At 43.6% G+C, this 15,244-nt stretch overlaps 1 protein-coding gene across 4 annotated transcripts in view; it reads right to left on the bottom strand.

Annotated features, from left to right (window-relative positions):
* Nucleotides 1–15,244, bottom strand: part of THOC5 (THO complex subunit 5) — a 34,618-nt gene that overhangs the window by 14,662 nt on the left and 4,712 nt on the right. For 2 of the 4 annotated variants that reach the window (XM_082698049.1, XM_082698051.1), the window contains 10 exons: nucleotides 14,385–14,498; nucleotides 14,147–14,244; nucleotides 11,630–11,776; nucleotides 10,147–10,261; nucleotides 6,262–6,394; nucleotides 5,516–5,548; nucleotides 4,176–4,253; nucleotides 3,477–3,517; nucleotides 3,139–3,238; nucleotides 1,654–1,762 (listed from right to left, as the gene is read on the bottom strand). In XM_082698049.1, coding sequence (XP_082554175.1) covers nucleotides 1,654–1,762; nucleotides 3,139–3,238; nucleotides 3,477–3,517; nucleotides 4,176–4,253; nucleotides 5,516–5,548; nucleotides 6,262–6,394; nucleotides 10,147–10,261; nucleotides 11,630–11,776; nucleotides 14,147–14,244; nucleotides 14,385–14,498 — 968 coding nt within the window. The remainder of the gene's footprint in view (nucleotides 1–1,653; nucleotides 1,763–3,138; nucleotides 3,239–3,476; nucleotides 3,518–4,175; nucleotides 4,254–5,515; nucleotides 5,549–6,261; nucleotides 6,395–10,146; nucleotides 10,262–11,629; nucleotides 11,777–14,146; nucleotides 14,245–14,384; nucleotides 14,499–15,244) is intronic. The other 2 variants (XM_082698050.1, XM_082698052.1) reach the window with 1 other exon arrangement.

The following is a 15,244-nucleotide window of genomic DNA, read 5'->3' as shown; positions in this document are numbered from 1 at the left end:
TTGAACTCTGACTGGATATTGGGTGATACTAAGGAATTAGTGTGAGACTGTGATTATATTGGGGGAAAAAAAAGTATCCTTATGTTTTAGTAGATAATAAATAGAACCATACACCAGCCTGGTTTCCCCAAGGGCCAAAGCAGCCTGTACTTGAGCAAAGGCCTGTAGGCTAGAAGTCCAGAGTGCGAGGCTTGGGGCATCCATAACTGGTCACATACTCTTTGGACCTCAGGTTCTCCATCCAGAAAACTGGGGGATGAGCTAAAACTACACCTGGAGGCCCATAAAGATATAATCCTGGTTTCAGGGTAGTGCTTTCTTTCTTATCTCCTCCCTCTTCTGGGGCCATAGCCTATCTTTCACTGTCAGTCACACAGGCCTCAGTTTCCTCCCCTTGTAAAGTTACTGTGAAGAGCTAAGCAAATTCATGATAAACACAGCTGTCATTTATCAAGTGCTTCACCTATGCTGAGCACTGGACCTGGTCCTTCACAAACACCCTTGAAGGAGATATTACAGTTAAACGACCAGAGTGAGGAAGCTGACTCAGAGGCCAGGACACTTGACTCAAGGTGCACACACAGCTCTAAGTGGCAGACAGGACAGGCTGGAGTTTGGAGCCCAGCTGGTAACCAGTCAGCAGCACTGCCCCCATTGTGGCACATGTGGAGCTTTATGAGGAGTGTGCACCGAGGAGTGTGGAAGTGTGCACCGAGGCCAGCCAGCAGCCCTGTTCTTAGTAAGTATGGCGTCTGAGAGGCGAGCAGGCAGAATGCTGGTGACAAGGAGCTCCACCATGGCCTCAAGCTGCCAGACTGAGAGCTCTAGCTGGGCAGTGTAATTAAATGCTCTGGGCTCCCTCTGCTGGGGTCTGGTGAGAATTGGGTCAATTTTATCTAGAGTGCCTTAGGGAACCAGGGCTGTAGCCTGAAGGGGGCGTGGACTATAAGTGCAGGGTAGAGAACCCAGGGACAAGGCACCACCAGACAGCCATGGGAAGAGCCCCAGCCCACCAGGCACCAGACCTGTGCTTCCTCCCTCAGTGGTCTCTGTACAGCCAGCACGAGGACTCAGTATGCTGGAGTGCCAGGCCAGGCTAGTGCGTTTGTAAGTGAGGCTATTTGAACCCCAGGATCTCTTGGGTCCTCCTCCCTTCTTCCCACTCCTAGCTGTGAAACAAGACTGCCACAGTCAGGGGCTTCCTGGGGATTCCCGACCTGTGTCCTTGATTACTCTGCTTCCTCTCACCCTCCTCAAAATCTTCTCTCATCTCCAGGTAAGAACAATCTGGGACAGAAAAAGTAAAGGGAGAGGGCGGCCTAAATTTGTCAACCTAATAATGTGTGCCAAACTCCACTTCTCCATTCATGCTTTTCCACTGTTCATAAAAAGCGGAGCTCTGCCCCACCTACTCAATTTGCCATACATTGTAGTCATTTCATCATCTGCTGTGTAGCTAGAGGACCAACTAAAGTCAGTTAGTGCTTCCTAAATACCAGTGATGTGCCAGGACTCCTAGGCCATGTGGACACGACAACAGAAATCAACACAGCCGTGTACCTCCTCCGAGTGTGAGGAACCAAGATCAGCCCACATTGAGGCTCTTCTTACAACCACCCCCATGCGCCACTCTCCACCACGCCCGCCCAATACCCTGCACTGATGGGGGTGATCAGCTCCGTGGCAGTCGTCACTTTGGCTTTCACTGTCATGATGTTGAGGTTCATGAGGTAGTAGAAAGTCAGGTGAAGCATGCTGTCATCTGGAGCGAGAGGAGGAAAAGAAAACCATGTACAATCTGGACATGAGAGCAGAGTTTATAGTATTAGGGAACAGAAAGGCAGCAAGGGTTTTAAGAGCTTTTACTGAACAAAAACTCAATGTTAATTTCATACTGGGTTGAAAAAGAAGAACGTCTACAAATTCTTTACAACTTCTCTCTCCATGACAGGGAGCTTCATTTCCTACCTCTTTAGTGTGGGCTGGACTTAGCTGCTTCTAACAAAAACAATATGAAAGGAAGTGATCAAACGGATCCAGGTTCATATGATCAGTAATAAGACAGAGTGACACCATTTAATCCTGATATGATGTCATAATGAACACCATGTCTATGGTATTCCTCCCCAAACCCATAACCTCAGTCTAATCAGGAGAAAGGACCAGATAAACCCAAACTGAGTCCTTCTACGTAATAGACCCTATCTGCAAAGGTCATGAAAGATAAGCAAAGACTGAGGAACTATCACTGCCTGGAAGGGGCAAGAAAACCAAATGCAATGTGAGATCCTGCACTGGATCCTGGAACAAAGAGCATTAGCGGAAAAACCAGGGAAACCCGCATAAAATCTGTAGCTTAATTAATAATATTATACCAGTAAAATTAACATTGGTTACACGGCAGTTAAGTAATATGCTGACATCAGGGCAAGCTGGATGAAGAGCATGAGAACTCTACTACTGCAACTCTACTGAGTCTAAAATTATCTCAAAATAACAAGTTTAAAAAAAAAAAAAAAAGTAAAGAGAGGACCAGTGAGTAGAATATGTTTCCACCTGTGTAAAAACTAAAAATAGAAGGGGATATACAAACACTAGTATAAGAGCTTTCAAATGCATGAATAGTTCTAGAAAACACATAGAAATCTATCACAATGGTTGTCACTGGAGGTAAGACCAAGGACCACAGTCTGGGAGTCTCAGGTGAAGAGGGAAACTTACATGTAATGGTTACTCTCACCCTGCTAGAATGCCTTATCATATGCTTCTTTATCCAAACAAAACTAGATTCAAAACATACATTCTCTACAGAATACAAACCTCTACCTACATTTGTTATATTAAGCACTTTGGTCATATTACTCAAAACCAGCATACTCTTGCAACTTGTTCTGTGTATCTGATTTAACAAATTCAGAAACTGGTGTAATTTTACTGAGCATCCATTATGTGTCTAGTTTTGTACTGAATTGTTACAGTTATGGCTTAGGGGGGAAAAATTAAACAAACTTCATGCCAAACAATGAGGAAAAATAGAGAAATATGAAACCAAAATCTTTTCTTAGTCAAACAGGACTTGGCTTGCTGGACCTTGGGCACCTGCAGCTATGGGATTGCCCAGAACAAGGGAAGCCAGACCTTTGCACTTCAGGTCCAGCATGACAGACAGCGGGTGCCTCTTCAGCATCTCCTTGCGTTTGTCATCCAACTGAACTCCCAGTGTGGGTCGCCGGCGTTTCTGGATAAAGGAAAGATCAAAGCAGATAAACACTAGTCCTACGAATTTCCCCCTTCCTTCTCCCTATAGGCCATGGACTTCTGCCTGGGACCTGCTGCTTCAACTATCTGGCTGCCAGGCCCCCAGGAGCCCTTTCTTTCCAACCTCTTTCTTCTGCTTCTAGGGATAATAGCACCTGCCAACTAGCAGACCCCAGGCGTGGCTGCATGGCACACTCCTGTGGGGCAACAGCTCTCACCGTGGTCTGCTCCTCTTCAGCGTCTGAGTCGCTCTCATCATCTGCAAACACAAAGAGAAGGCATCTAGAGGTGAGGGGGCATATAGGCACCAAGACTCTGTGTCACTTGTAAATACGTTTCATCAGAATACCCGATGAACTGATTTGCTGCTGTTTATGTGGTACAGAAAACATGGTGACCCAAGAAAAAGAAAAGAGGAATGCCTCATAATCCCACTACCCCCTTCCTCCTATTTCTGAAAGTGCTTTTTATTGTCATCCTGTGGACCACAAGCCCCTCCACTGGTAGTGGTGGTGGTAGCAGTAACAGTAGTATAAATAACAACAACAGCGGCAGTCATACAATTTGAGGGGCTGCTATGTGCCTAGAATGATGCTTAAGGACTTTGCACACATGAGTTCACTTAATCCACTTATCCTACACAAGTAATTATTATCCTGTTTTGACAGGTGCGTAAACTGAGGCTCAGAAATGATAAAGAGCTTTCCCAGGATCAGTGAGCTAGTGAGTAGCAGGGTTGAAATCCACAAGCACTGCTTTTTCTTGTCTATCCGGAGCATTAGGACGTTAAAGTTAAGCTCCGTGATACTGAAAACTAGTACAGCTAATTTCCAAAGACCCAGCACTGCCTGTGAGTGGCGACCCTGTGTCCCGGGAACCAGCTACGGGAAACATGGGGAAGAATCTGACTACATTACCTTGGGAGTCTTCAGGAGGCTTAAACAGAGCCTTGGCTTCGTCCACACTGCCTTCTATTGCCACAGACAATGTCTTATCTGTGAGCAAGAAAAAGGCTTCATATGATAGCTGCTGAGGGAAGGAGCTAAGCTATATAAAAAGGCTAGCTCTGGGAATGCATTTCTTCTGCGTTTGTCACAGGTCCTTACTGACTGGGGGGTGGAAGGGCAAAAGCCCTTTCTCCAAATGAAGAGGGACCTGAGAGGATACTTAAGTCTTTTTTCCAGTGTTGACCGAGAACAAAGAACCCAAAGTGCAAACTTCTGGACCAGCACTACCTGAGACTACAGTGAACTCCTCTCTTTTCAGGCTTATCCCAGTGCACAATACCAACCTAGGGCCTAAAGCTACAGAATACTTTGCTGACAACTGTCTTAAGGATTCTCATCCAGAACCTGTCCACTGTCCACATCCTGGAAATGACTGCTGTCATCTAAGTGCTTAGCCTCCATTCTGTACTACACCAAGCATCTCGCTGGTACCGTCACATTTAACTGGGAGGCAGGACAGTGGATAGGAACTTGGACCCTGCAGTCTAGTCCCAAATCTGAGTCTCTGCCCCAATTTCTAAACATCTGGGAAGTTATGTCACTGCTCTGAGCCCCACTTTCTGCAACAATGAAGTTCTGTCTTGACAGACAGCAGCTGTCCAGTTGGGTGGTGAGGACCAAATGAGCTCATCCTTATAATTATAAAATTATTTTTTTCAAATTAACGTTTAACTTTCACAACAACCCTATGAAAGCCATACAATTATTATAGTTATGAGATGAGAAAATTAAGGCTCAGAGTTGCAGGATATAATGGGTGGAAGTCGCTAAGCTAGGATTCAAGACCAGGTCTACTCAACTTGAGCCCAGTGTCTCAAGCACAAATGTAAGTGGGCTGTTCTGTGCACCCGACTGACAATTCCCTGGGTCACACTTGGCCTGCTTTTGTGGAACTCCAGAGGTCTAGTGCTGGGAGGTCGAGACAGCCCACCACCCCTCTGGCTCCATTCAAAAGGGTATACAGATTACAGATAGTCACAGGAGCCTGAAATGGTTTGCCCAACTGTACTAAGGAGGGATGGCAAACTTCCTCTACCTGGCAAGCCACTGAGATAATCCTCCCAGGTGGCTGGCTACTGCTGACAGCCCTTCATAAACTAACATACCTCACCCCAAATAAGGTGGTTGCCCTCACAAACCACTGGCAAATGCCTAACTGTTCTTTTGGGTAACTTAATCCTGAAATTCTACAGTAAAATGGGAAAGGAAACAGGATGGGTTAAAACACAAAAGAAAAGAAAATTACTCACCCTGTCTAGGGGGCTGGGAGGATTTCATATGAGCTGATGATGGAAACAAGGAGGAGAACAAAAGGGAGGGAGCGGACCAGAAGGACCAGGAAAACACAAGAAGAGAGACAGTAATGTGTTGGTGCCCATGGCTGGGAGGAGAGGCATGCACTGGTGCGATACATATTTGTCTGATGCGATGGGGTGAAGAAGAAAAGTTTAGGTGCTGGGTAAAAGCTGCATTAAGGCAAAAGTTAGGGTCTCCAAAAACTTTTCAAAATCCTAGTGAAGTGAAGGGCTGCCCTTAAGCTTAAAGCGGAGACATCTTCCCACTTAGTAATCACTATAATGGCATGCAGCTTGTTTGGGCTTGGTGAAAGTCTGGGAAAGCTGCCTGGTACCTGTGTTCACCAAGTCCTCTGAAGCAGAGCAAGAGGTGCCGATCCCCCTGCCAAGCGTGCCTTGATGGAGTGAGTGTCTGGGAGCCCAGACAAGCTGCCGGGGCACTGCACCCAACAGCTGCCCAGCCAGGCTCATCAAAGATTCAAAGCCATCCACTCTGAAATGCCCACCAGGTTAGTCTAGCCTCAGGCCAGCTGGTCAAAGCAGCCATGCTGGGTAGTGTGGCGGGGAAGTAGCATCTGTCACCTGTGGGCTTCTGAGCAGGACCAGGGAGCCTTCCTCAGCAGGCAGGGCTTCCAAATGACTCAAACGGCCAAGGCTGCTGCTCCCACAGCCCCTCTTCCTTACCCAACCCCCATACTCACCACAGGCCTGCCCATATGCAGTGGCTTGGACAAAGAGGACATAGAGGGGAGGTGGCAGGTGTCTAGCTGTCTCATATTGCTTGTGAGCTTGATCGAATGGCATGAACAGGTACTCTTGCACGGGGAGGGAAGCCTGCATGCAATAAAAGAAGGGTTTTTGTTTTCTCTTCTTAGGCAGTCCACATGTGAAGGGGTGGCTTTTTATTTAATAAATAGCTTTTTACTTACTAAAAATATGTGATAAACTAAAATAGGTAGACAAAAAGTCAACACAAAAAAAACCCAATTTAAACAAGCAGCAATCGCTTCTCGGCCTTTTGGCTAAGATCAAGTGTAAACAAGCAGCAAACAGTAAGAAAATGAACTTAGATAAAGAGCCATTTCCAATAGCATCAAGAAAACATCAACCACCTATGAATAAGTAAGTGAAAGGTATGTAAGCTTCACACAAAGGTCTGAGAATGAAAGGTCTAAATGAATGGATACACGCCATGTTAATGGTCTGTAAGACTCAATATTTTCTTGAAATCAATTCTCCCCAAAGCGATCTACCGATTCAATGCAATACCAGTCTAAATCCCAGCACGTGAAAATTGACTCACTGATTCTAAAATTGATTATGTTAAATGCAAAGGGCCAAGGTGCCTGGGTGGTTCAGTTGTTTAAGTGTCTGCCCTTGGCTCAGATCATATCCCGGGGTCCTGGGATTGAACCCCACATTGGGCTCCCTGGTCAGTGGGGAGCCTGCTTCTCCCTTTCCCTCTGTCTCTTCTCCCACCCGTGCTTTTTCTCTCTCACACTTGCGCTCTCTGTCAAATAAATAAAATCTTAAAAAAAAAAAAAAAAGCTATGGTAAATAAGCCAGTGTGGTACTGGTGCCTGGGTAGACAAATAGACCATAACAAACCTACAGGGACATTTGATTTAAGACAGAAGTGGCACAGCAGAGTGTGGAAAGAATGGTTTTTTCAATAAATGACCCTGCCAAATACCAACATGGGGGGGGGTGATGAATCTGACCCTTAACTCACACTACGTACAACATTCCCTTCCAGGAAGCCTAGAGATCTAAATGTGAAAGACAAACAATAAAGCGTCTATAAGAAAATAAGACAGTATCTCCATGACCCTGGGACAGAGATCAATTTCTTAAATAGGACACACTAACCATAAAGGAAAAAACTGATCATCAGATCATATAAAAATTAAGAACATATGCTCATTAAAAGATACCATTATGGGGTGCCTGGGTGGCTCAGTGGGTTAAAGCCTCTGCCTTCAGCTCAGGTCATGATCTCAGGGTCCTGGGATCAAGCCCCCGCATTGGGCTCACTGCTCAGCAGGGAGCCTGCTTCTCCCTCCCTCTGCCTGCTGCTTTGCCTACTTGTGTCCTCTCTCCATCTCTCTAATAAATAAATAAAGTCTTTAAAAAAAAGAGTATATATTATATGATTCCATTTGTTTAAGTTCAAAAATGGGCCCAACTAACCTATGACATTAGAAGTCAAGATAATGGTTACTGGGGGGGGGGTTGTGTGGGTGAGAGGAGATAGTGACTGGAAGGGGAAATAAAATTGCTTCTGAAAAATCAATGTTCTTTTTCTCAATCTGGGTGCCAGTTACAGAGATGTGTTCACTTGTGAATATTCACTGAGCTATACATTTATGAACGATATGCTTTTCTATACACAAAATTATTTTTTTAAATGTAATATACGTGCACTGTTTTAAAAAGTTATATCTGGGGCACATGGGTGGCTCAGTCAGTTAAGTATTCAACTCTTAATCTCAGCTCAGGTCTTGATCTCAGGGTTTTAAGTTCAAGAACTGTGTGAAATCTACTTAAAAAGATTGTATTCAAGTTTATAAAGCAGAAACTCTCCAGAGGCACCTTACTGGCTCAATTGGTAGAACATGTGACTCTTGATCTCAGGGTCAATGCCCCACATTGGGTGTAAAGTACTTTAAAAACAAACAAACATCCCAGTTCCCAAACTCCAAAGTAATTGTTAATAGTTTGGTATAAATAATGACTCTTCTAAGCATACACTGGACTCACATATGCATATATATATGCATATGTATATATGTATATACCATATATATGCATATGGATACTTTGTTAACAAAGGTATACAATCAAATAGTACTCTATGTCCTACAATAGGCATTGTTTTGTTTAATTAGATGATAAATCTTTGTTCTGTCCAATTATTTGATCAGTGGTATGAGGTCCTCTATTTCCATCACAGCTATTAAGACTGTACCATACAAAAAATTTATTTAACCTGGGGCGCCTGGTTGGCTTAGTGGGTTAAAGCCTCTGCCTTCAGCTTAGGTCATGATCCCAGAGTCCTGGGATCTAGCCCCACATCGGGCTCTCTGCTCAGCAGGGAGCCTACTTCCTCCTCTCTCTCCGCCTACTCTGTCAAATAAATAAAATCCTTTAAAAAATTTTTTATTTAAACTGCATCCTATTTAGGCATGTTTAGAGAAACTCTAATTAACAGGAAAAATTAAGGGGTGCCCACGTGGCTCAGTCCATAAAGCATCTAACTCTTGATCTGAGCTCAGGTCATGATCTCAGGGTCAAGAGATCAAGCCCTGCACTGGACTCTGCAATGGAGGTAGAGCCTGGTAGTCCCTTTCCCTCTGCTCCTCCTCCCACTCATTCTCTCAAATAAATAAATAAACAAAATCTTAAACAAAAACAAAAACCAATCAGGAAAAATTAAGTACAAACTTTGCATTTTCTTTTCGTCCTATTATGAAGTGCTACTCAGAATATTTGTTAACAATTCTAATTCTATGCCGAGAGTTGAAGGGAGGAAATGCAGATCTTGCCAAATCCTAGAAAAAGGGAATCTCTGATTTCTCTAGGGTCCTTTTGCAAAGTTCCTCCTTATTAACCATTTACTCTGCTACATAAAACTATGAGGATTTAGAGGGGTGCCTGGCTGGCTCAGTCAGTAGAGCCAGTTTGTGACTCTTAATCTTGGTGTCTTGAATGCATGCCCCACATTGGGTATAGTGTTTACTTTAAAAAAAAAAAAAAACAACTATAAGGATTTAGAGCAAATCTGGCCTCATGGAGCAAATAAAAATCAGGTCACCTATGCAGAAAGACATGACATTTTACATTATATTCTAAAGTGGGGACTTTCCTCCCAAAGGCACCTAACAGCTTTCAAATATGAGTAAAGTTCTTTTCAGAGAGAGTACCTCTACTGAACATCTGCCCCCAAGGTGCAGTCAGGAGTCTAACAGACATCCACAGAAGCAGGCTTAGAGGCCTGGAGGCTGTGGGGCTGGTGGAAACCGTTCTGGGTAAATTAAACCCAGAGTTTGTGGGACGCCTGGGTGGCTCAGTTGGTTAAGCAGCTGCCTTTGGCTCAGGTCATGATCCCAGCATTCTGGAATCAAGTCCCGCAATGGGTTCCTTGCTCGGCAGGGAGCCTGCTTCTTCCTCTGCCTCTGCCTGCCATTCTGTCTGCCTGTGCTCGCTCTCTCTCCCTCTCTCTCTCTCTGACAAATAAATAAATAAAATCTTAAAACAACAACAACAAAAAACCCCCCAGAGTTTGCAAAAGTATTTTACCTGGAAGCAGCTCTGGGTGAAAAGAAAAAATTCCAGACAAACGTGTGTGTATGTTCCTGAACCCACCCAGCATCTCTTCCACCCAGGACACAACCTTACCGTACTAGCTGGGCAGAAACTCCAAACAGGACCATCCTCGCACTGGGCTCTGACACCCACTAGAGTAACATACCTGGCAAAACCCAAAGGGAGACAGGCTGCTGGAGGCCTCAGGTCAGCAAGGTCTCACTGGGTGCTGAGGGCAAAGCAAAAGGCCAGTGTTGGGGAGGATGGGGGGAGAGTCCTACCTGCATGATGCTATTGAGGCGAGGCTGGAGGCTGCTTAGGTACTCCTTTTTGACCTCAATCTCCTTAAGGATCTTCTCCTTGTTGGACAGGCACTCTCGGTACTTCTCCGCCAGCCTATTGGGAAAGGACAGACCACTATCACTCGAAGCTCCTCAGAGATCTCCCAACACACCTACTGACTGTTACAACCCACCTAATGACAGTTAGTCATGATTAACTAATGTTTACCTAGTACTTACTCTGTGTCAGACACTTCGAGAACTCTTTATAAGCATTATTGCATTTAATCCTTATAAAAATCCTGGAAGATAGGTAGGGACTCTTCTTTTCCCCAAAGGAAGAAACAAAGGCTCAAGTAGACAACTTGCTCAAGGTCATTCAGCTAAAAGCAAGTACAAAGCTGGGCTCTGAATCCATACCTGTCTGGCTCCAGAGGCTCTGCCCATTAACCACTAGGGAATATCCCTGTATCATTTTCTATTCCCTTTCTTGCCTCTAGGGTCTACAGCCAAAACTTTCACAAACATGTGGACCTAGCAACTACAGAACCCAAATGAAGCACTTAAACTGGCCTGAGTGGGGCAGAGTGGTGATGGACTGTGGACCACAGGAATAGAACACTCATGATTTAGCCTGTGCCAAGGCAAGCCATGTACTGGACAGGGGAGTGATGGGCCAGCCCCATCTGCTCAACATCTGACACTAATTCCGTAAGAACCACACTTAGTGCTTATTAAATTCATAACATGGACCAAAAGCATAAAATACATTTTATAACAGGAAAAAGAAAAAGAAGTAAAAACACCTGCTTCTTCAATGGAAAACAGAGCAAATGTGTCAACAAAAGCCCTGTTATTCTTATACAAATATGGGGAAGAAAGTCACTATTAATGAAGGAATACAACCATGAAAGATCTGATAATGAAAAATACACTATCCCCTTAAAAAGACCTCGATTAGATTACACAGTATATGTGTTCTATTTACAATTAATAAATAAAAGATCTTTATTAATACAGGATTTTTCATGTAAAGGTGTGCCTTGAAGTATAATTTATGATAGCAAAAAAATAACTGAAAGTCCGATCCAACAGAGGAAAGATTATGTAAATTATAATTTGTCTATGCACAGGAATGCTGTATATAATCTTCTAAAATAATGTCTGCAAATCTTTAAAGTACCACAGAGGCAGAAGAAAAAGAAAAAAATTAAATTTACAGTACAAAAGGTTACATCTCAAATGTTAAAATTTTAAAGGAAAAGTTACTCCAATCTTCTATTAACAGCCTTAACCAATTCCAGCCCCACCCATTATATTGTTGGTCAAGTTTGAATTATCAGGTGCAAATTAATTTGGTCTTAAACCAGTCCACTGGTTCCATAGAACTCTGCTGTATGATTGTGGGTCATGCATCACAAAGCACCATCCCCATAAAGGTCTGTGTCAGCACAGATTAACAAGGTCAGGAAGGATACACAACCTTTTTCGCTGTTCTAGCTCCCAGTCCAGACGTGCAAGGGTTTGCTGGTGAGGGTCTCCCATGGTGACTTCAGCTTTGCTAATATCTGGAGGAGCCTCCTTATAAAACTCCTCTAAACTGACCAGATCAATTTCTTCATGCTTCGACCTGCAGAGAAGAACTACATGTCAGGTTGCTCTTCTCAGGATCCCAAACCATGGATTAAGTGAGCCCACAGTTCCCTCCACATATGCTTACTCAACCCTGTTTTACAAATATCCAGGAACCTAGAACCCAGTCTTCTCAGCAAATGCTCATTAGTAAATGTTTCATTTTGAAGAAATATAGTTGGTGACATACGATAGGATCCTTATCCATCGTGTCTAACGTTTTTATCCATGAATTAGCTGAAGACCTGGAAGGGATGCTTATAAAACTTACAGATGTCCAAGCTTAGCAAAAGAGGTTAAGAACTGAAGGGTGAATAAAAATACTATAGGGCGCCTGGGTGGCTCAACTGGTTGAGCATCTGCCTTCAGCTCAGGTCATGATCCTGGGTCCTGTGATCAAGTCCCATATCAGGCTCCCTGATCAGTGGGGAGCCTGTTTCTCTCTCTCTTGCTCATGAATAAATAAAATCTTCAACCAACCAACCAACAAACAAAAAACACTACAGTCTAGACCTAGACTGCCAGGTTGAAACCAAGAATTAGAGACAGGAAAAAAAAGTAAGGGACTGCATTTAAGTTCAAAATATTAACTGCATTAAGCATGGGATGGGGAAGATCCAGCAGGGTATAATGATTTAGAAGCTTCAACTGTTTCATATACAGTGACTCACAAGAAAAGAAACCTAATGCTTTTTCCTGCATTAACACAGTAGTGCACAGGCTGTGGACAAAAGATGATAGTAACAGCAGTTACCAGGTATTAAGCACCCACTGTATGCCAGCCTCATCTCACTTATTTCTCATGATAACTCTTATCAAATGGGGATTTCTATCTCCATACCTGAAATGAGATGAAGACTTCTACAACTGAGCAGCTTGCTCAACATCACACAGCTAGTGAGTGGCAGATCTGGAATGTAAATCCAGGCTGTCTGACAGGGGCCAAGGGTGGTCACCCACCTCTCCATAGGCCAGGGTTCTACTGCATTCTGCATTTGTCAGCTTTCATCTGAGTGATGGTTACAGCCTGGTGCATCACATTCTTTTGTATTTAATACCCTTTTATTTTTAAACAGTTTAAGATACACAGGAAGTTTCAAAAATAGTACTGAGAATTTATTTCCTCTGTGTACCCTTCCCCTGGGTTCCTCCAATGATAACATCTATACACAGTACATTACGAAAACCAGGAAACTGACAATGACACAATATTATTAACTGAGATACAAGCCTGACACAGATCTCACCTCTATTAATATTTAACTATTATTACATGAATTTGTACAGCAGATAAAGGTACCTCCCCCAAATCAGCATAATTGTCAAAAATACACCAGACTCAATGACTGATATGCCCCTCTTATCCCAAGTTTATTATAAATAAAACCTACATTGGGGGTCTGGGTGGCTCAGACGGCTAAGCATCTGCTTTCAGATCAGGTCAGGATCTAAAGGCCCTGGAACCAAGTTCTGCATTGGGCTTCCCACTCAACAGGGAGTCTGTTTCTCCCTCTTCCTCTGCTCCTCACTCCCACTCGTGCTTGTTCTCTCTCTTTTTTAAAGATTTTATTTATTTATTTGACAAAGAGATAGAGAGCAGAAGTAGGCAGAGCGGCAGGGAGAGGTTAAAGCAGGCTCTCTGCTGAGCAGGGAGCCCAACTCAGGGCTCAGTCCCAGGACCTGGAACCATGACGTCACCTAGCCAAAGGCAGCCGCTAAAACTACTGAGCCACCCAGGTGCCCCCCTACGCAAAAAACAAAACAAACCCCAAAACACCTGCCTCTTCTCAATCTGCACAAGTAGGTCTGACCAAGCAAGAATATATTCCCTTCTCTTCCTCTGTCTACTCCTCCTTCCTTCTCATCTCTCAGGTTGGATTTGCCAAGAGGCATTACATTTTAAGACAGACACTGACAGATTATAGTTTGTTCACCTGAAAGCAGCTAAGTGGCAAGAAGTTCAGCTTCTGAAGAATAAAATCCAGTTGCAAAAATGAACGGCTGGAACTTTAGAGAGGAAAAAATGGGCCAAAGGTTAAAAGGATTTGGCTGGAAGGCAGTTGCTCCTATGCAAGGTGCCCAGGAATCAGACTGGTAATGTAAAGGCCCCTGCTGGAGAAAGACAACTGCTTTTGACCAGGTGCAGAGCTCAAAACTTTGAAAAGTCAGAAAGGCTTCCAAGGTTCTTTGTGCAGCCTGAAAACACTGCCTCCAATTCTCCCAATCAAAGTGATCTACTCACCCTTGTCCCAGATCCTGCAGTCTCCAAGCCCATCTGATTTTTTAAGGAGAGTAGCTCACACTGAGCTATGTAAGAAAAGCAGTTATTAACAGACTATTTTGCCAAAGGCTGTTCTCTGAAACTCACTTGAACTCCAGACACTTGGTGATCTCTTTCTGCAAGTGCATCACCTCATATAACAGGTTCTGCAGCTGCAGGTGATAGGCATCTACTTTCTGCTTGGCCTGAAAGGAGGACAAGGTCAGAGGTGAGTGGGTCAAGTCAGGTCAGACAGAGGAGAAACAAACTCAGGGAAGAGGTAAAGGGGATTAAGAAGGGAATGTGGGGAAAAGAGAGGAGGAGGATTAAACCTCTCAATTTCTACCTCATGGGTCTGATCTCTTCCTTTCTTCAACCTGATGTGGGCTAATCGATTAAGCTTCTTCAGGGTCATGAAATGCACACAACTCTGGATCCTCCGATCTTCTATCTCAACCGCCTGTAGGCAAAGAAAACTGGTAAAGATCCTGTCAACAGGTGCTGGCTTAGCTTCCTTCAGCACCTCACTTCTGACCCATCCCCATCCAGGACCAAAAACAAATACTGGAAGGAACTCAGAACCAAGAGAAATGTAAGTGGGAAATGCAAGAATGACTGTAGAAGGGAAATCTGGGCCAAAAAACAATTTCTGCTTGGACTGAAGTAACAGGAATTGAAGACGGAGCAAGTACAGCCGATGAACAATTAATTTGTTCCTATGTATTGTATACAGAGATCCTAACAATAGCAACACCCTGCATACTATTGGTCTCTGAGAATAACATTACAGAATACCATAAATGAAAAGTTTGGCTACATTAAAATATGATGTAATTATCGTAACAATACTGGCTAGTATAAGCACAAATAAGTGAGATTCTTGGAAAAATATGGGTTTTGTTTTTAGCCACTGTTTGGTTTCTTTGACCCAAAGTCTGTTCCATTCATTTAATGTTAAATAATTTCATTTCTGAAATTACTGTGAAATGACATACTTGTACATATTCATCCTTAAAAAGCAAAGGAATTTACACATATCATTTCTTAAAACCTAGCAAAATGCCCAACATGTAATACAGTTAGATGAATTATCAAATTACAGTTATGAGAAAAATCAGTTGTCCTGTACTTTTGTTACTGTAACTGGTAGTTGAGTTGGGTGGTGATGACATGTTCCCATGAGTTAACAGGCACGTCTCTGGAGCC

This window comes from Mustela nivalis (genome assembly GCF_964662115.1).
Source record: "Mustela nivalis genome assembly, chromosome: 14".
Taxonomy (NCBI): Eukaryota; Metazoa; Chordata; class Mammalia; order Carnivora; family Mustelidae; genus Mustela; species Mustela nivalis.
Note: the sequence above shows the minus strand (reverse complement) of the source record. Positions and strands in the feature narration are given on the sequence as shown.